This window comes from Typopeltis vanoorti, chromosome 1 (assembly GCF_054136105.1).
Source record: "Typopeltis vanoorti isolate ZY-2024b chromosome 1, IOZ_Tvanoo_1.0, whole genome shotgun sequence".
Taxonomy (NCBI): Eukaryota; Metazoa; Arthropoda; class Arachnida; order Uropygi; family Thelyphonidae; genus Typopeltis; species Typopeltis vanoorti.
This window is the reverse complement of record NC_143549.1, coordinates 172650772-172670919: the sequence shown is the minus strand read 5'-3', so window position 1 is coordinate 172670919 and position 20148 is coordinate 172650772. Positions and strand designations below refer to the sequence as shown.

General features: G+C 37.0%; 1 protein-coding gene across 1 annotated transcript in view; it reads right to left on the bottom strand.

The window, feature by feature from the left end:
- Dhc93AB (Dynein heavy chain at 93AB) overlaps positions 1-20148 on the bottom strand; it is a 1274973-nt gene that overhangs the window by 614209 nt on the left and 640616 nt on the right. The window contains exons 30-31 of the mRNA XM_090403805.1: positions 19562-19756; positions 3870-4080 (exon numbers count right to left, since the gene is read on the bottom strand). Of these exons, the coding sequence (XP_090259931.1) occupies positions 3870-4080; positions 19562-19756 (406 nt within the window). The remainder of the gene's footprint in view (positions 1-3869; positions 4081-19561; positions 19757-20148) is intronic.

The following is a 20148-nucleotide window of genomic DNA, read 5'->3' as shown; positions in this document are numbered from 1 at the left end:
GTCTGAATCGAATTTACAATTTGTTTGATTCAGTACTAGAGTTCCTAGAAAACAGAGACGACGGATTGTGGGCCAACCTGATTACATCCAAAAATGACATCGCTTATTTGACAGACTCTATAAAATATTTAAAGAAGTCAATCTACAACTACAAGGTGATGAATTGAATTGAATTTAAAAAAAAAACGTGACCGCTGCTTTTGTAGGGAAACTTCTTCTGTTCAAGTGGAATGTGGGCCAAGGGGAATATAGCCACTTTTCAAATTTATCAGCAGTGTTTCTCAAAAAGGAACATTTACTTACATACTGCCAACACTTGGAGGTTCTCCATGCTGATTTCAATGAGCGATTCAAGGATATTCTAAACATGAATATACCAAATTTGGTTCTAGATCCTTTCTCACATGTAAGCACAGCAGGATCATCAAATTTAGAAGTGGAACTCATAGAACTCACAATAAATGAAGAACTAAAAATAAAATTCAAAACTGGATAACAAGAGTTTTGGCTTCAAAAATCAATATCGACACTGTATCCTGGATTATGGGAAATAGTGCAGAAATTTTTAATTGCATTTCCATCTTCTTATTTGGCTGAGTGTGGGTTTAGTGCTGTAGTGAATTTACCATCTAAGAAAAGGAACCGATTGCATAACTGAGTGTGGCGATTTATGACTGTTTTTAGCGAAAGTTGAACCCGATATTAACAAACTTTTAAAAATGCACCAGGTTCATCCTTCACATTAATTTGTTATTTTTTCTTTGTATTTTTACTTTGTAAGTTCGAAATAAACCATCTAATACATTTGATGGTGTTTTAATTATTACAATAAGATTCTTATTAATGTAATGCAATCTCTTAATATGTATTCCTAATTTTCATATTTAAACCATTGTATGAAACTTCACATAAGTTGTTATTTTTGCTTTATATTTTTACTTTATAAGTTACAAATAAACAATTTTGTAATATATTTAATGGTGTTTTAATTATTACAATAAGATTCTTACTAATGCAATGCAATCTCTTAATTGTATTCCATATTTTCATATTTAAACCATTGTATGAAACTGCATAATGTTATTCGAGCATACATTTTACAATCTTTACATATGGGATATGTTTCACCAAAATCAGTATAGCAATAACTGTGTTCAAGATGAAGCACATATTGACCACTTCTTTTTAAAAATTTAACGGCATAAGCAGTAATGTATCATTAGTTGCTATTTACGTCAAAAATATCAAATGGCTTGAACGTGGAAAACTTATAATGGGGGGCATTACAAAATTTATGTCTTGCAAAGTGGGCGGTGGCACAAAAAAAGTTTGGGAACCTATGATCTAGATGAATACATCATCTGAAATATTCATCTAGGACTGCAAGGTCGTTTTTTAGTGTATCTTCCATTGTAGTAAAATTGGTGTGTCTGGTGGCTAGAGCAATGTCATCATCATAGCAAAACTTCTTGGAGGCTGTATTAGGCAAATCTGAGATGTATAAATTAAAAAGGAAGGGAGCCAGAACTGACCCTTGTGGTAGTCCATTATGCAGTGTTCTTTGTTTACTTTTGTTGTCGTCCATACACACTTGGAACAGGCGGTTGCTTAGCATGTAATCGATTAGTTTTGCTATTGTTTTGCATGGGACTGCAAGGAGCAACTTGCAGACTGTGCCATGCCTCCAGACTGTGTCATAAGCTGCGGTAAGATCTACAAAAGCTACAGCTGTTTTCCGGCATTGTTGGTAGCCTGCCTCTATATGTGTGGTGAGTGACAGAACCTGATCACAGCAGCTTCGTTTATGTCTGAATTTGGCCTGTTCCACTGGGACTTGTTCTATTATCTTAGGGGCAATTCTATTAAGGATGAGCCTTTCTAGGAGCTTACAGCAGGTGCTAAGCAGGGCAATTGGTCAGTAGTTTTCTGGTTTGTTGTTGGTTTTTCCTAGTTTTAAGATGGGGATAATTTTTGTTTTCTTAAACTCTTGTGGAAATCTACCAGTCTGGAAGATGTCAGAGAAAAAACAAGCCAGCCACTGTTCAAGCTTTTTGGCCTGTCTTCAACAGGAAATCAGGATGAATTCCATCGAAACCTAGAGCCTAGCCTGGTTTCATATCCATTAGAGCAGTGTTAATATCTTCAAGAGTGAAGGGTCGTGAATATAGAGGGTCTGATGGTCTGTTATTTTTCAAATATGTAAGTTCTCTTTTTATTTGAAGAGTGTGTTGTTTGTCCTTGGTGGTATATCTTGATGTGTTGACAATATGTGATGCATATTGGTTAGGAGAAATAGCTGTTTGTTCCCGGACAGTGAAGGTGCCACTACCTAGTTTTCTTAGAAGGCTCCATGCTTTTCTACTGGGGTGTCGAAAATAGAGTCTTTCTACTGTTTCAGTCCATTTTTTCTGTCGGTTGGTGTCAAGGCTGTGAATGAGTTCATCTGCAATGTCAGGATCGCCATGCTCTAGATATTCTTGATACAGTTTATTACTATCATCATCCCATCCAGGAATATACTCCTTCCGGAAGCCTCTTGGTATGGTCTTCTTACCTACAGCTAAGATAGCTCCCACGAATCTCTTGTAATTACTGCTTGTTGGAGGGATCCAACAGACATATTTGTCAAGACAGGAAGCAAATGTATCCCAGTCGGCTTTCTGGAAGGTCCAGCGGGGATGTTGGATGGATCTGACAAGGGGTACCTGCAGACCTACCTCTAATATAATTGGTCTATGTTGGCTTCGGGGAAAGTTGGAGAGAACTCTTCTCGATGTAGGTAATGGTCGTCCGTGTTGTCTTGAGTGACGAAGCAGAGGTCAGGGTAGTATTCCCTGTTCCAAGCTGCTGACCTGAAGGAAGATCTATCTTTTGCATCGAAAATTAGGTGCATTGTGAATTTCTGTCCATTCAGTCAAAGTCTCTCCACATTCACTGTTGGAAGCATATTTCCATAGCATGTGGTGGCTGTTAAGGTCGCCTATATGCATCGCAGGGTGGTTGTGCACTGGTAGAACTTGTGGAGGCCACAAGAGGGCAGGGGTTTATACCCATTGGTAATGGTTATGTTCCCTATCATAGTTGTTATAAGATGCATGCCACCGACAATGCTGGTTGTAATGAGGTGGGAATCTTCTAGGGTACTACGTACATAGGTGGCAAGGCCATGTGTATGATGGTAAGTAGCTCCAATGCTAATGTAACCAGGAATTCGACCCCTGCGGTGGAGCTGATCCTCATCCTTACAGTGAGTATCTTGAATAAGAAGAATGTCAACACTGTTGTCATATAAAATCTTTGAGAGGCATTCACATTTTGCTCTACATATACCCTCAATGTTAATTCATTGTGCTGTGACCAGGAGATCGAGAAATAGAATATGATAAGCAAACATTCACCATTCATAGGAAAGCACTTATAGCTAACATATTTGGGCTGTAGAGCAATCATTTGAACTATTAAATTTAAAAAAAAAGACTCTCTAGAATATTATTATTACTCGGTTGCTCCTAAATTTATTCCTACTAGGAATAATATTAAACAGTAAAATCTAACAAATTAAGCATTGAAAGAGATACTAGAATATTCAAAGCTGGCATAGTGGGCAACTATTCTGATAAACTCAAACAGAACAAGAAAGATCAAAATAATATGGCAGTAAGCTTTATACAGGACACTGTTTAAACCAATTAATAATTTCAGCATTAATAATTTAAATCAATATGAGAAACAAAATGTCCATTTTCATAATTTTTGTCTTTTTAGTAGATCATGCTATATTTCTTACAGCAATTGTTTCATATCAATTAAGAGCAATGAAAAATGCAATATTTAGTGGGCATATGAATATGTACCAAATAAACATTTACCATCAGTCCACTGTTTTGTAGCATGATCAACAATTCCAAATAATTCATCTGTAGTGAGAGCATTAGGATTTATATCATGGACTATTGGGTGCTTATTAAGAAGATCATATGTTTTCCATAGTGTTCTGATGATCTGAGTCTTGCCAGTGCCAGTATTTCCTATCACAAAGACACTATGAGAAGTATGCAGCAATTCTTCCAACTGCACAACCTGAAAATAAATTTAAATATGTCATATTCATATTTGCATTCAAATGTGTTAAAGAAGCATAAATAAAAAAAAGTTTCAAAATCCTTGATCTCTCATTTATATTACTATCAATGGAAATGAGCAGAGCTAAAAGTGCTTGTCAATAATAACATTTAAGGCAGAAAAGATCCATACTTTTTAAGCCTAGAACAAGAAAGTGTTTATGACAACATTTGCAATACCACACAATAATTAGTTGCACTGACACAAGTTGGCATAGTACTGTGGTATTACTTGAGAAAAAAAATCATTTGCAGGACTGGTGTGACATGGTTCATTATAGTATGTAAAAATAATATTAAATGTAGCATGAGAGAACTGTAGTGTGAGAGAACCTGAAGACGTTGCATCCTTCATGTGGAAAAGACCTGAATACCTCCATAACAAGAGGAATTTTTATGTGAGCTTTATCAATTTAAGATGACTCAGCTGATCTAATATGGAGATAGCAAGGTTTTTCCACCTGGAAACTTGGGTTTATCATTGTGTATACAGCAAATTGACTGTGAATGTGGTATCACTTTCCCCTCTAATTGGTAATTAGATAAATTACCAATTTATCTAATTACCAATTAGATAAATGGAAATGAGCATTAGACAAATTAGGTAAATGGAAATGAGCAGAGCTAAAAGTGCTTGTCAATAATAACATTTAAGGCAGAAAAGATCCATACTTTTTAAGCCTAGAACAAGAAAGTGTTTATGACAACATTTGCAATACCACACAATAATTAGTTGCACTGACACAAGTTGGCATAGTACTGTGGTATTACTTGAGAAAAAAAATCATTTGCAGGACTGGTGTGACATGGTTCATTATAGTATGTAAAAATAATATTAAATGTAGCATGAGAGAACTGTAGTGTGAGAGAACCTGAAGACGTTGCATCCTTCATGTGGAAAAGACCTGAATACCTCCATAACAAGAGGAATTTTTATGTGAGCTTTATCAATTTAAGATGACTCAGCTGATCTAATATGGAGATAGCAAGGTTTTTCCACCTGGAAACTTGGGTTTATCATTGTGTATACAGCAAATTGACTGTGAATGTGGTATCACTTTCCCCTCTAATTGGTAAGAGAGATCATGAGGTGATCATCTGAATGGTAGCCAGTCATAAAGGCTGGCATGGTTGGCCGAGTGTTTAGCGTATCTGCTCTTCAACCAAAAGGCTGCAGGTTCAAATCCCACAGTAAGCATGGATGTTTGTGACTGTCTGTGAAAATGCTATGGTAGTAGTGTGCAGTAGATGGTGTTGGTGTAGTTGCGGTTCGTTGAAGTTGGTGGATTAAGACAGAGCTGGTAGTTGAGAAAGAGAATTGTAGAGTAGGTGCCCTCCCTCAATGAGTCTTTGGGCTCATTGAGTGGAGGTGTCATGTAATAATAATAATCAGGAGACAGCTTGTAGCTATTACATGGAATGGATGAAGTGATAAGAAAATAAATGCTCCTTGAAATTGGCCAAGAGATGTTGAAAATTAAAAATGATAACTTGTTTAATCTTTTATCCAAGTTTAAGCAAAGAAAGTTTCAGTGTGAAGTTTCTTCACAACTGGGCTACTTGTACAAAAAGGGCTAATGACTTCCCATTAATTGCCTTAGTATCCTATAATATACCATATTTACTCGAATATAACTCATCCTCACGTATATCTTGTGATTTTACTTTAAGAAAAAGAAATTGAAATGTTTCGCATATACCTCGCACACAAAATAGGTTTAAAGCTATAAGAAATAGTGAATATTTATGGAGTTTCTGATATTTTGAAATTTGATTGAAGAGAATCAGCATTTCAACTCAACAATCTTCGGTTTGCCTTTGATGAGTTGCACGAACTTTTGTTAATACCGCCCTAATCACATGCAAGACTGGAAGTAGCAATAGTGAATAATAGAATCTTGATAAGTCATACCCATTTTCAGTTGATTTTTTTTTTAAATCATGGTGATCTTATGATTTTTGAAATGCTAAAAGGACAAGCAATAATGAAACTGTTTGTTTTAATTTAATTACAGAAGCATTGTTGCTAAAGATTCAAATATATCAAGTGATGAAGGTGAGCAGCTGATCGCATAAATAACGTTCACAATTAAAATTTAAATGTATTCATTTTATAAATAATGTGAACAATTATAAATTATAATGAATACTGAGAATATAATTCTAAACATAAATTTAATTTTATCCTGAAAAACTTTAGTTTCCAAAAATCCCCATATATCTCGCACCAGGATTTTTTAATGTTCATTTTTGGGAAAAAAGTGTGTGTTATATTTGAATAAATAGTAGTACAGATTGTTAGTATTCTTTGTGCAGTGTTTAAATAATAGCAGCAGTTGCAATTCAATTTGATGGCTTATCACTGACCCTGTGCCATTTACTTGTGGTATGCATTGCGGCAGTTAGAAATGTGGCAGATGAGCGATCATGGAGTGCGTTGTGATTTAGAAATTAGCATAATGAAGATTAGCAGAGTTATGTCAGAAATGGGTGAATACTGACAGAGAGAGATGAGTATGATCGAGGGTGAGGAAAATGAGTGGCATGTGAATGAGAATATAAAATTAGGGAGAGTAGTAGGTTTGAAAGGTGATGTAGTTTGGGACGATGGTGTTGAATGGGAGGATGAAAGCCAAGCAAAAGTAGGTAGTCTGCAGAGAGATCAATGTGCTAATAGAAGAAGCAGAATGTAAATGTATGAGAAATGAGTTAAGAAGTGTGAAAGAAGTGATTAGGAGACTAGAAAGAATCAATGAGAAGCAAATCAGAGTAGAAGTGAGAGAGGGTTAATGGTAGAAGGGGAGGGGGGGACAGGATAACCAGTGAAAGAGAGAGAGAGAGAGAGAGAGAGAGAGAGAGAGAGAGAGAGAATGAGAATAAGGAGAGACTGTACAGAAACCAGAGATGGAAAGAAGACAGAACAGCAGTTAAGTGAGAGAACAAGGAGAGAAAAGAAAGAGAGACCGAGGAATGCAAGTGAACAAGAAAGGAATAGAGTGGTAAGAGGTGTGATCTATGGAGATTCCATGATCTGTGGTGTGCAAGACATAATGCCAGCTAGAGGAGTGTTTACCTGGAGGAATGATAGACAGTATGACTATAATAATTAAGCAAGGTAAAAGAGTGGATGTGATGATTGGGAACAAATGACTTGAGAGGCAGTGTGAATTGAGTGGCAAGAAAACTGGGATTTATGCTTGAAGTTGCACAGAAGAAGACCAAAAGAGGGAAGATAGTGAGTATGCTGTCCACGTATGGTAATTCAGAACTGCAGAGAACAGCTTCAATAATTAATAGTATGGTATCTAGAATATGTCTAAAGATAGCTAGGATTATGTGGATGCTTGAAGGGCATTTGAGAACAGAAGGAATTGTATGCAAGAGACAAATGCATTTGAATGAGGAAGCATGAAAGCATCTGGAGAGAATGTTGTTCTCCAAACAAATCAGTGTGTCAATGCAAGGAAACTAGAACTATCAGGGTGGATGGTAGCAGGATAGCCTCTTGTGGGAATAGTTGCTAGGGAGAAAGGGAAATAATTGTGTAATGATGAATCCAGTGAAGTCTCGAGGGAATAATAATAGGTATAGAAACAGTGATAATCCATTAAATATTCTTCATACTAAAGAATTAGTAGCACCAATAGCTTCAGCTTGTCCAAAGATTATTGGGTTCACTGAGACATGGTTGATGGAATATGATAAACTGCCAGGAATAGAGGTAGCAAGGTATAGCATTTTTCGCTACGGTAGGAAATGCAGTGGTGGAGTACTGGTTATGATAAGTGATGAATAGTGTCCTCTCAGAGTGGAGGATTTAGAGGGCACAAATGGTATTGAGAGGAACACGATATAAAGGAGCAAGAGCTTCAAGAGTTTTGGATTTGGTCATAACATCAAAAAATCTGATTGTAACCCAGATCGTAACAATGCCTCTGGTTGGAGAGTGAACATGTGGTTTTGACTTGGAAGATGAAGAGACATGCAGGAATATCAAAGAGAAACAAATGCATGTGGAATTATAAGGCAGATGATTATAATAATCTTAGAAATCAGTCTAGGGCAGTGGAAGAGCAATATCGTCATTGCTTAGGAACTGGTGAAGGAATATTTATTCGCAGCAATGGCAAGTTGTATACTTAAAGTGAAAAAGAGAACCATTTGGTGTAAAGTGGATGACAAACAAAATCAAATGGGAACTACAAGTAAAAAAAAAAAAGGTTATGGAAGAAATATAAGGAGAGGAGTGTAGAGCAGATGTATGAAGAATATAAGACTCAGGCGAGGAGAGTGACTAGTATGATTAGGAAGGGAAAACTGAAATATAAGAAGAGATTGGCTAGTAGGAGGAGAAATGATTGTGGAAGAATGACATTGTTGGATAAAAATGGGAATAGAGTGAGTAATGCAAAGGACATAGTGGAAAGAGAGAAAGCAAGAAGCCAAGAGAGTGGTGGCACAGGCGAAGGCCATGGCATATCAAGATCTGTATGATCAATTAGAAACAAAGGAAGGAAAGAGAAAAATTTCCCAACTAGCGAAATGTAGAAATAAAGCAGCAAAGGACATCTTACATGTGAGGCAGATCAAAGATGCTGAAGGAAGAGTATTATGGAGGGATGTGGACATAAGAAACAGATGGAAAATATACTTTGAAGGACTTTTGAATGAGGAAAATGCAAGGACTTACAGAGAAGATGGGCAGCCTTCTGAGGGGATGGTGCAGAACATCAGTAGAATGGAAGTGACAGAGGCCATGAAGAGGATGAGGAATGGAAAATCGGTGGGCCTCGACAGAATTCCAGTGTGGGGGAAGAGGGAATTGACCTGCTGTGGGACCAGTTCATGAAAGTTTGCCAACAGGAAAATATACCCGAGGAATGGAGGGAGAGTACTCTTGTTCCCATCTACAAGGGTAAAGGGGATGCACAAGACTGTAAAAATTACAGAGGAATAAAGTTGATGTCCCACACAATGAAGATCCTAGAAAGGGTTCTTGATGGTAGATTGAGGAAGGAGGTGGAGATTGCAAAGGAACAATTTGGCTTCATGCCTGGTAGATCAACAACAGATGCTATCTTTGGGTTACAACACATGATGGAAAAATATCGAGAGAAACAAAGGGAGCTACATCTGGTATTTATTGATCTGAAGAAAGCATACGATAGAGTGCCAAGGCAAGAAGTCTGGAGGTGTCTGAGGGAGAAGAAGGTGCCGGAGAAATATGTCAGGTTGGTGCGGGAAATGTACAGAAATGTGAAAACAAGTGTTCGGACCTGTTTGGGACAGACAGAAAGTTTTCAAGTAAGAGTTGGCTTGCATCAAGGGTCAGCATTAAGTCCGTTTCTGTTTAATATTGTGATGGAGGTGGTAACAGAGGAGGTGAGAGAAGATGCGCCTTGGACAATGTTGTATGCAGATGACATCTTGCTGTGTGTAGATTCAAGAGAAGAAGTGGGAACTAAACTGGAAAGATGGAGAAGAGTACTGGAAGAGAGAGGTATGAGACTGAGCAGAAGTAAGACAGAGTATATGTGTTGTGCAGTGGGTGGCGGCGGCCAGGAGACAGATCTGGAGCTGGAAGGAAATGTCATCAGGAAAGTGAGAGACTTTAGATACTTAGGTTCAACAGTGGAAGAAGATGGAGGAGCTGAGAAGGAAGTGGGATGCAGGATACAAGCGGGTTGGAGGAAGGGACCTCTTATCGTATAACACACAGCAAGATGGCTGGAGTGTTATATGATAAGAGGGTGCCGATCAATCTGAAAGGCAAAATTTATAGGACAGTAGTGAGGCCAGCTATGACATATGCTATAGAAACTGTGGCCCTGAGGAAAAATAACATCAGCAGGATGGAAATGGAAGTAGCAAAGATGAGAATGCTTAGGTGGATGTGCGGTGTGACCAGAAAGGATTGTCTGAGAAATGACTATGTCAGGGGAACAGTGAAAGTTATGAACTTAGGAGCAAAAATACAGGAGGCAAGGTTGAGATGGTTTGGTCATGTGATGAGGAGGGAGGACAAATATGTGGGAAGAAGGGTCGTGCAGATGGATGTGCAAGGAAGGCAGAAGCGTGGGCGGCCAAAGAAGAGATGAAGGGAGCTGGTAGAAGAGGACTTGAAGATGAAGAACTTGGATATGGTGACAGCCCAAGACAGGAAGGTGTGGAGGAGACTCATTACAAACAGTGACCCCACTTAACTGGGAGAAGCTGCAGAAGAAGAAGAAGAAGAAGAATGCAAAGGACATAGTGGAGTTGTTCAATGAATGTTATTAGGTATTTCATCCTGGATATGTAGGTTTTAGTACTAGAGGAATGGAGCAGGTTTGGTGTTTAGAAGTGTACGAAGAGAGTTGAGTTTGTTTTGAATACTGAATACTCTGGATGTCAATAAAGCAATGGCACTGGTTGGATTTCACCACAGGCTTTGAGAGAGTATGCTAAAAGAAATGACAGCTCCAATGACCTGGCTTGCAGTAAGTGTGGACCAGGAAAAGGTGGCCGATGGTTAGGATATTTGCTCTCCAGTCAAAAGGCTGCTGGTTCGAATCCCGTCATGAGCATGGATGTTTGTGATTGCCTGTGAAAATGCTAGTGGCAGTAGTGTGCAGTAGATGGTGTTGGTGTAGTTGTGGTTCGTTGTAGTTGGTGGATTAAGACAGAGCTGGTGGTGGAGACAGAGAATTGTAGAGTAGGTGCCCTCCCTCGATGAGTCTTTGGACTCCCTGGAGGTGTCACATAAAAATAATAATAATAAAAGGCTATATGTGGAACCACAAGGCTAATGATTATGAAATGCACAGGAGACAGCTTGCAGCTTTTGCATGGAATGGATGAAGTGAAAAGAAAATAAATGCTCCTTGACAATGACAAAGAGATGTTGAATATTAAAAATGATAACTTGTTTAATCCTTTATCAAAGTTTAAGCAAAGAAAGTTTCAGTGTGAAGTTTTTTCACAGCTGGGCTACTTGTACACAAAGGTTATGACTTCCTGTTAATTGCCTTAGTATCCTATAATATACCATATTTACTCGAATATAACTCACCCTCACATATATCTTGCACGCCTGATTTTACTTTACTTAAAAGAAATTGAAATAATAATAAAAGGCTACACGTGGAACCACAAGACTAATGATTATGAAATGCACAGGAGACAGCTTGCAGTTATTACATGGAATGGATGAAGTGAAAAGAAAATAAATGCTCCTTAACAATGCCCAAGAGATGTTGAATATTAAAAATGATAACTTGTTTAATCCTTTATCCAAGTTTAAGCAAAGAAAGTTTCAGTGTGAAGTTTGTAGTGAGGTGTAGATGATGATGTAGTTGGTGGATTTAATGATGGAGACAGAGAGTGATAGAGTAGGTGCCCTCCCTCAATGAGTCTTAGGACTACTTGGAGGTGTCGCATAATAATAATAATCTCTCTCTCTCTCAGATCTCCTCATGTCTGAGGACTTGTGACCTTCCTGATAATGCTTTGCCATTTCTTTCTCTCCTGTGCCTCTAATTACTGCTTGTTCTAGTTTAATTCCAGTGATTCTTGATATTTGGTCAATCCACCTGTTGGGGGGGTTTTCCTCTTTTTCTTTTCCCACACGGTTTACCTTTGATGATTACTTTTTCTAGGCAGATGCCTTCCCTTCTACTTTTTTTGTCCAAAATATTACAGTATTCTCTTTTCGATTATGTTTATCAGTCTTGTGTGGGTATTCAGTTCTTCTAGAATACTTTTGTTTGTTCTCTTTTTTGTCCAAGACACTCTTAACAATCTTCTCCAGCACCAGAGCTCGAGCACCCCAATTCTTCTTCTGTCATCTTTTGTCATAGTCCAAGACTCAGAGCATAGAGAAAGATTGAAAAAACTAAGGTTTCTACAAACTTAATTTATGTCTTTTTCGAGATGTGCCTGTCTTTCCAGATCTTGGTTAAATCAGTCATTGCTTTTTTTAGCTAGTGCTAATCTTCTTATCTCTTTTTTACATCCATCTTTTTTTGTTATCATCACTCCAAGGTAGTTGAAATGGTCGACAATTTCAATTCCTTCTACATCTATCTCTTCTGCGTTGTTTAAAATCATTATTTTCATTTTATTCTGATTTATATTTAAACCATGGCTTAGGCTTTCCCATTCTAATTGATTCAGGATGGATTTTAATTCCTGTTCGCCTGCTGCTATTATCACTGTGTCATCTGCATACCGTAGGTTAGTGATTGTTCGGCCACCTAATTTAATGTCTCCATTCCACTTTTCTAGAGATCTTTTCATTATAGTTTCACTGTAAAGGTTGAATAGTAATGGTAAGAGTATGCATCCTTGTTCAAATTTGAATGCAGGAGACAGTGAGTTTTCAATTCTTACTGTTGCTTGATTTCCTTGATATAAGTTCTTTATGAGGGTTATTAGGGGATTTGGTATTCCTGATTCTTGCATGATATCCCATAAGATATCTCACCTCATGCAGTCAAAGGCCTTGGAGTAATCTATAAAGCATGGATAAAGGCTTAAATTCACTTGCTTTTTCAATTATTTGTCTGATGTTAGATATATGATCTCTAGTCCCTCGACCTTTTCTGAATCCTGCTCGTTCTTCTGGGATCTGATGGTCTATAAAAGTTTGTAATCTCTCCTTAATAATGTGTAGTAAAATCTTGCTGGTATGTGAGATAAGGGCAATGGTGCGGTAGTTTTCACAGTTGTTGTGATTGCCTTTTTTGTAGATTGGGATAATGGTGGAATTGGTCCAGTCATTCGGCCATCTTCCAGATTTTGTTGCATAAATCATGTATCCAGTTGACTGCATTCTCTCCAAGGCTTTTCAACATTTCAGCTGGTATTGAATCAGGACCTGGGGCTATGTTTTTCCTTAATTTTTTGATTACTTGTTCTACTTCACTTATGAGGATCTTCGGTTCTGTTTTAATGTCCTTCGTCTTCTTGTTGAATAGCTGGATCTTTGCAAAGCTTGGTGCAATACTCTTTCCATCTTCTGGCTATATCTTTAGTGTCATTTAAGATCTTGCCATTTTCCTCTGCAATTATATTAAGTTTTGGTTTGAATTTTTTGGTTATATTCTTAACCTTCTTGAATAAATCTGCTGTTTCATTAGAGTTGGAGTGTCTTTCTATTTCTTTACAGATGTTTTGGATATAGCTATTTTTATCTTTTTGACAAGATTTCTTAATAGCTTTATTCAGGTTCAGGTAATTTATGTTTTGCCAATTTGTTATTTCAATTTGTTTCCTTTTTTCAATTAGTTCTAGAGCTTCTTTTGTAATCCATGGACTACCATTCTTCTTTTTTATTGGGATGTGTTTGGCTGCAGATTTTGCAATGGTTTGTTTTAGGTATGTCCAATATGATTCAATGCTTTGTTCCTGAGGTGTGCTTTTTTGTTTCTTGAGCTCTGATCACAATGTCCATTGTAAATTTGTTGTTCATTTGTGAAAAGTCATATCTTTTGTTGCTGTTATTCTTATTTGCTTTCAGATGGATCTTTAAATTAGTCATTAATAATTGATGGTCTGATCCACAATCTGCTCCTGGCAGTGTTTTGGTGTTATTGATTATGTCCTCCATCTTCTGTCAATTAAAATGTAGTCAATTTGATTCTTACATCGACTCCCAGGTGCTACCCATGTGTATAGTCTCCTCTTGTGCTGTTTGTACATTGTGTTAGTGATTGCTAATTCCCTTTCAATGGAGAACTCCAATAGTTTTTTTCCTCATTTGTTTCTAATTTCCAGTCTGTACTTTCCAATGATTCCATATAAGTGATCATCATGTGCATTGAATCCCACCTTAGCATTGAAGTCTCCTAGAACTATTCGAATGTCCTTTCTTGGTATTGTATCCATAGTTTCATTTAGGTCTTTGTAGAATTCCTCACTTACTTCATCTTCTGCATTCGATGTGGGTGCATAAACTTGTATCAGCGCTGTTGGAATTAGGATGGTGTTTAATCTTACTGTTATGATTCTGTCACTGACTGGGTTGTATCCTTTTACTGCTTTACTAATGTTTTTATTAACAATGATGGCAACTCCCTTTTCACTGTTATGGTCTGGACCAGAGAAAAACACATTGTTTCCCTTATGTGTTGTAAAATGACCACGTTCTTTCCAGTGAGTTTCAGCCAACCCTAAGAGATTAGTATCTCATTGTCTTCCATTTCATTCTGTATTATGTCTAGTTTCCCAGTTTGCAGGAGTCCTCTGATGTTCCATGTACATATCTTGAAAGTCTTTCTGAGAGTTATTATTATAATAACTCTCAGAAATTATTATTATTATAATAATGAGAGTTATAATAATAATAATAATAAAGTTACAAGGGCATTTGATGAAGGAAAGCCATATTCTGCCATTTTGGGGGATTTTACAAAGGGATTTGACAGAATGTCACATGATAATCTGATATTTAAGTTGCAGCACATGGGTTTGGATGTCAGGTTAGTGAAATGGATTGGGAATTGGCTGTTGAATAGGTATCAGAGAGTTGTGTATTAGGGAGAGGTAACAAAGAAGCAGAAATTTACAAGTGGGATCCCACAAGGCTCAGTACTATGACCTGTATTGTTTAACCATTATATCAAGACATTGTCAATAGATTGCAGAAGAATATTCAGTTGTTTGCAGATGATGTGAATGAATCTGGGAAAGGTTATTAGTAATAGTGAAGATGTGGAAGCCCGTCAAGAGGATCTGAATAAACAGAACAGATAGGCAGTTAATGGAGATATCGCTTTAATTCAACTAAATTTAAAGTTTAGGATAAATCGATGTTAGGCTGCATACTATTGGAGGAACTGCACTGGAGGAAATGAGAGAGGCAAGGGATTTTGGAGTGATGACTGATAGCAACCTGAAATTCAGGGAACCTACTGAAAAGGAGGCGAAGGTATCCCAGAGGATTGTTGCAATACTGAGAAGGATACTGACAAGTAGAGATAAAAGAATTGTCATTCTGTTGTATAAAGGCCTGATTAGACCACACCTGGACTATCGTGCTCAAATTTCATCTTCAGGATTTGAAGGGAATAAATGGACTTTGGAAAGAGTGCAGAAGCAGATAATAAAGATGATATTGAGACTGTATAATGTTATTCATGAGATTAGACTGAGTGATTGTGGACTGCAAAATTTGGCGAATAGAAGTAGGAGAGGTGATATGATTAACACATTTAAAACTGTTGAGAGAGGCAGATACAGGGTTGACACTTGGGAGTTCTTTTGTTTGGTAGAACAGGGTGGAGCAAGGCCAAGGGGACATCCACTGAAGTTGCAAAAGGAAGTCATGAACAAGAGGATGAGGAGTAGTTTCTTTGCATAGAGGGTGGTTGAACTATGGAATGCATTGCCTGCTAGAATGGTGAGAGCACAAATAGCGAATGAGTTTAAGAAGTAGTATGATAGACTTTGTGTTTTCTAGTGTGGCCCTCCCATGATGATGAGTTGTGACTCCATGGAAGTTCATAATCATGAACCTCCATGGAGTTTCATAATAATGCAAAACACAGATCCTTTCAGGTGTATATGATGCGGTGCATCATAGGAAGGGGGTCACTACCTAGACTGGTTTCAACACTTATTGAGGTAATGTTAAGCTGAGTATGGTACCTCTCTCAAAATATCTCTGAGTGATCACCAAGTTCACTCTACATCTCACTGGATGATCCTAAAGGATCACTACTAAACTCATCACTCCTGACCTGAATCACCTCATGACAGAACATTCAGCAGTATGTTAAAATGTGGGGATACCTCTCCAAAAACTCTTGTGATCTACTCTTGTGATATCACTCTAAATCTCACTAAGTGACTCTAAAGGATCATTAGTAAACTCATCACTCTTGACCTGAATTACTCCAGAACAGTAAAAACTCTGCATTGGCTCCACCTCATTGGAAACCACTTCAGTAAATTTCCTACATCAGCACAAAAGTGCATCAGTGGAAGTCAGACCCAGAAGACATACCAAAGTTGAACTAATGCAGGTCACATGTATTCTATGTATCAATAGTGAAAAGGTGTAAAAACGTTTTATTAAAATATTCTGGATTAGAGCTAGTTACAGAAAATTATTTTTTCACTTGATTATTAATTAAAATAAAAATGCCAACATATTATATTCTTGTTTAATCCTTTATTGAAGTCTAAGCAAACAAAGTTTGCACATGAATTTTCACATGAAGTTTCTTCATGACTAGGTTACTGGTATATGACTTTCTACAACTTTCTAAATTGAAAGTAGCCCAGTCATAATTCACAAAAGATCAAATGTATCTGCAACATTTCATCAAAGTCTCCCAAATATAAGAATGAACACAGAGGCTACTCTCAAGAATCTAAACAGCAACATGCTGACATGTTGGTTGCTGTTTATCCATTATAGAAGGAAAAGGAATGATAGCATGGAGACATTTCTTGTTCAGAAGTTTGTATTGAATTAATACAGAAGAGAACAGGAGTTTGGATAGGTGCAAACCAGATGAATACAGAATCGTTCTCTTCATAATCATTTCCATCATTAATACAGTTACCTAACATTGTTGCTCTTACACACAGATTCTTATGATTCTTCCCATCAGAATTCAGTTTCTCTGACTCTGTGTTTGGTATATCAATTAATAATTTTTCAAGACTCCTGATGCAAAATGCATTCAAGGGTAGGTCATCCCTCTTATACACCAATCTTCCCTCAAACTCACTCCACACATCCAAAAACTTGCTTCCATTCCTTCCACTAGCCTATGCATCAAATCATTTGCCATCATAGCCCTTCTTCTTAATTCATTTTTATCATATCAAGGTGATATACTTAGTATTACCACCAATTTTACACTTTCTCACCCTTCACTCGCGCTGCTTCCATCAACTGTTTCAAGTTCTTCCTCATACTGAACTTATCACTAGTTAGGTCATTAGTGCCTACTACAATTATCTCATTTACTTTTCTTTTTTGAATTGCTTGTGTTATATTTTTAATTTTTGCATTGAGAAAACCTGACATTATAACCCGCTCCTCAATGTCATGTTTTATGATAGAGTCACCATACCAAATAACATCCTTTCTTTTTATAATCAACTTTACTTGCCAGATTTTTGCTATTACAGACTAACTTTCCTGATTCTGTGCTTTGATTTCCATTTGCTGCTGAACTTTTTATTATCCTCTCTTTGTTCCTCTAAACATAAGCTCCTCTTTTTGTAGTCCCGCTCGATGTCTGTCTAATAATTTGCTTTAGCATAGCAATCTCAGAGGCTAAATTATTTTTAATATCCTCTTTAATATGTTCTTTATTGGAGAATATCTTCTTTCACTACTTTGCTATTCTTGTTAGTGTTTCATTTCTTCTGCGTTTTTGGTGCCATTTTACACCTGTATTTAATATTAAAATATTACAAAAAAAATGTTATAAAGACACTAAAAACTCTAATTTACATATACATTTACTCGATTGTACATGAAAATCTACTCTAATTGTCTAATAAACCTATAATTTTCTATTGGAAAAACACAATAAAACAGATAAAATCACCAATTTTACAACCTCAAACATTTGATTTTTATATATTATTTATTATTATTATATATTATTAGTATTCACTTGAGGCTTTATGGTATAATTACCATGGCATAACACCAAAAGGAGAAAATTATATTTATATCACTGATGCTCAAGGTTTAGAGGTTTAGACGTTCAAGCTTATCTGTTAGAAGGTTCAGAGGTGCAAGAGGAGAGCATGTTCCAAACACTGAGTATCTGGATGTCAGTAAAGCTGTGGGAATGGATGGTATCTCACCACAGGTTTTGAGAGAATGTGCTAAAGAACTGACAGCTTCGTTAACGTGGCTTTTCAATGAAATTCGGGCTACGGGAAAGGTACCCAAGGAATGGAAGGAAGGAAAGATAGTGCCATTGCATAAAGGCAGCAGAAGACTGGAAGTGTCTAATTATAGGCCAGTTTGTGTTTCATCAGTAGTTGTTAAAGATCTTGAAGAAATTAGTGAGGGACCATATACAGCATTGGGAAGATGAGGGTAATGTTATCTGTGAGAGTCAACATGGATTTGTTAACGATCACTCTTGCTTTAGTAATATGATTGCCTTTTATAATAAAGTGACAAGAGCAGCTGATGAGGGAAAGACATATACTGTCATTTCTTTGGATTTTGCAAAGGCATTTGACAGGGTGCCACATGATAAGCTGATATTTAAGTTGCAGCACATGGGTTTAGATGTATGGTTAGACAACTGGACTCAGAACTGGCTGTCTGATAGTTATCAGAGAGTTGTGTATAGTGGGGCAATATCAAGGAGGCAGAAGGTTACAAGTGGGGTCCCACAGAGCTCAGTACTGGGACCTGTATTGTTTAACCTTTATATCAATGACATTGTCAGTGGATTGTAAGGATATATTCAGTTGTTTGCAGATGATGTGAAGCTGGGAAGGGTGGTAGCCCTGCAAGAGGATTTGAATAAATTAGACCGATGGGCAAATGAATGGGGGTCTCAGTTTAATGCAGTAAAATGTAAAGTCTTGAAGTTTGGGATGCATCGATGGGAGCAGCATACTTGATTGGAGGAGCTGTACTGGAGGAAGTAGGGGAGATAAGAGATCTGAGGGGTAATGATTGAAAGAAACCTGAAATTCAGAGAACATATTGCAAAGGGTGGCGAAGGTAACCCACAGGATTGCTGCAATACTGAGAAGGATGCTGACCTGCAGAGATAAGAGTTATCGTTCCATTGTATAAGACCCTGTTCAGACCACACTTAGACTATTCTTCTCAAATTTGGTCCTGAGGATTTAAAACGAATAAATTAACTGTGGAAAGGATACAAAGACGGATGACAATGATGGTTTCAGGACTGTACTATGTTAGTTATGAGGATCGGCTGAGGGAATGTCGACTGCAGAGTTTGGTAGATAGAAGGATAGGTGATATGATTGAGACTTTTAAACTGTTGAGAGGTGGTTACAGAGTTGATATTGGGGAGTTCATTTGCTTGGTGGAACAGCAGGAAGGAGCAATGAGAAGGGGCCATCCCTGGAAGTCATGAAAGGAAGCTGTGAAAAAGAATGATCAGGGAGTGGTATGATAGAGTTTGTGTTTCCTAGGAAGGACCTCCCACGATGAGTCTCATTTGACTCCATGGAGGCCTGAACAATAATAATAATAATAATAACAATAAAACGAAGAATGAGTGGTTATCCCTATAAACTACATAAAGATGGTATGACTAAGGAAGTGAAGTAAGAGTTTACATATATACTGACTTTTCAGTATGAAAATCCATTGTCAATATAAATAGCATTAATTCATTTGCAAGAGTCATCAGCTATAATAAATGCTTATTAAGTGGGTGTGTATGCTTGATGTAGCTGGGAAACATGAGTTTATTTAATAAAATTCAAGTAAATACCTTTAATATAAAATTATCTTCAGGCTGTAGTTTCAGAACAGTCGCAGCATTCTTAATAGTTCCTTCAAAGTCAATATCTCTTTCTCTAAACATTTCTTGAAAACAAAACAAATCTGTCAACAGACCAGTAAACACAGGAGCATCCTCTGGAACCAGTTTTGGAATAATAAAATCACTTAACACATGGGTCATAATCTGAAATAATTTGAAAACAAAGATATTTATGTATATAATTTCCTTTAGTTTATTTCTTTGCACAAGATTCATTTTCTGTCTTTTAGGAATTACCAATATTATATTATTAACAAATAAATAAATAATAAATTTTTATCCTGAATTCTGCATTTTTTGTTCAAAAATGTGGCATTCGGGAAACCTGCACAATTTATTTCATGGAACTGTTTCATTTGGTTGTGTAGATTATTCCAAAGCAATTACATCTTCAGAAAGTATATTGTGTCTGTAAAATATTTTGTTCTCAGGATCAATTTGCACATTTTCTGTGATGCAAATCTCAGATTTTGGGAAGGAAACAGATAGCAATCTCTTATTCTGCGGTTTAACAGGTGTTCGTATCAATGCCAGTA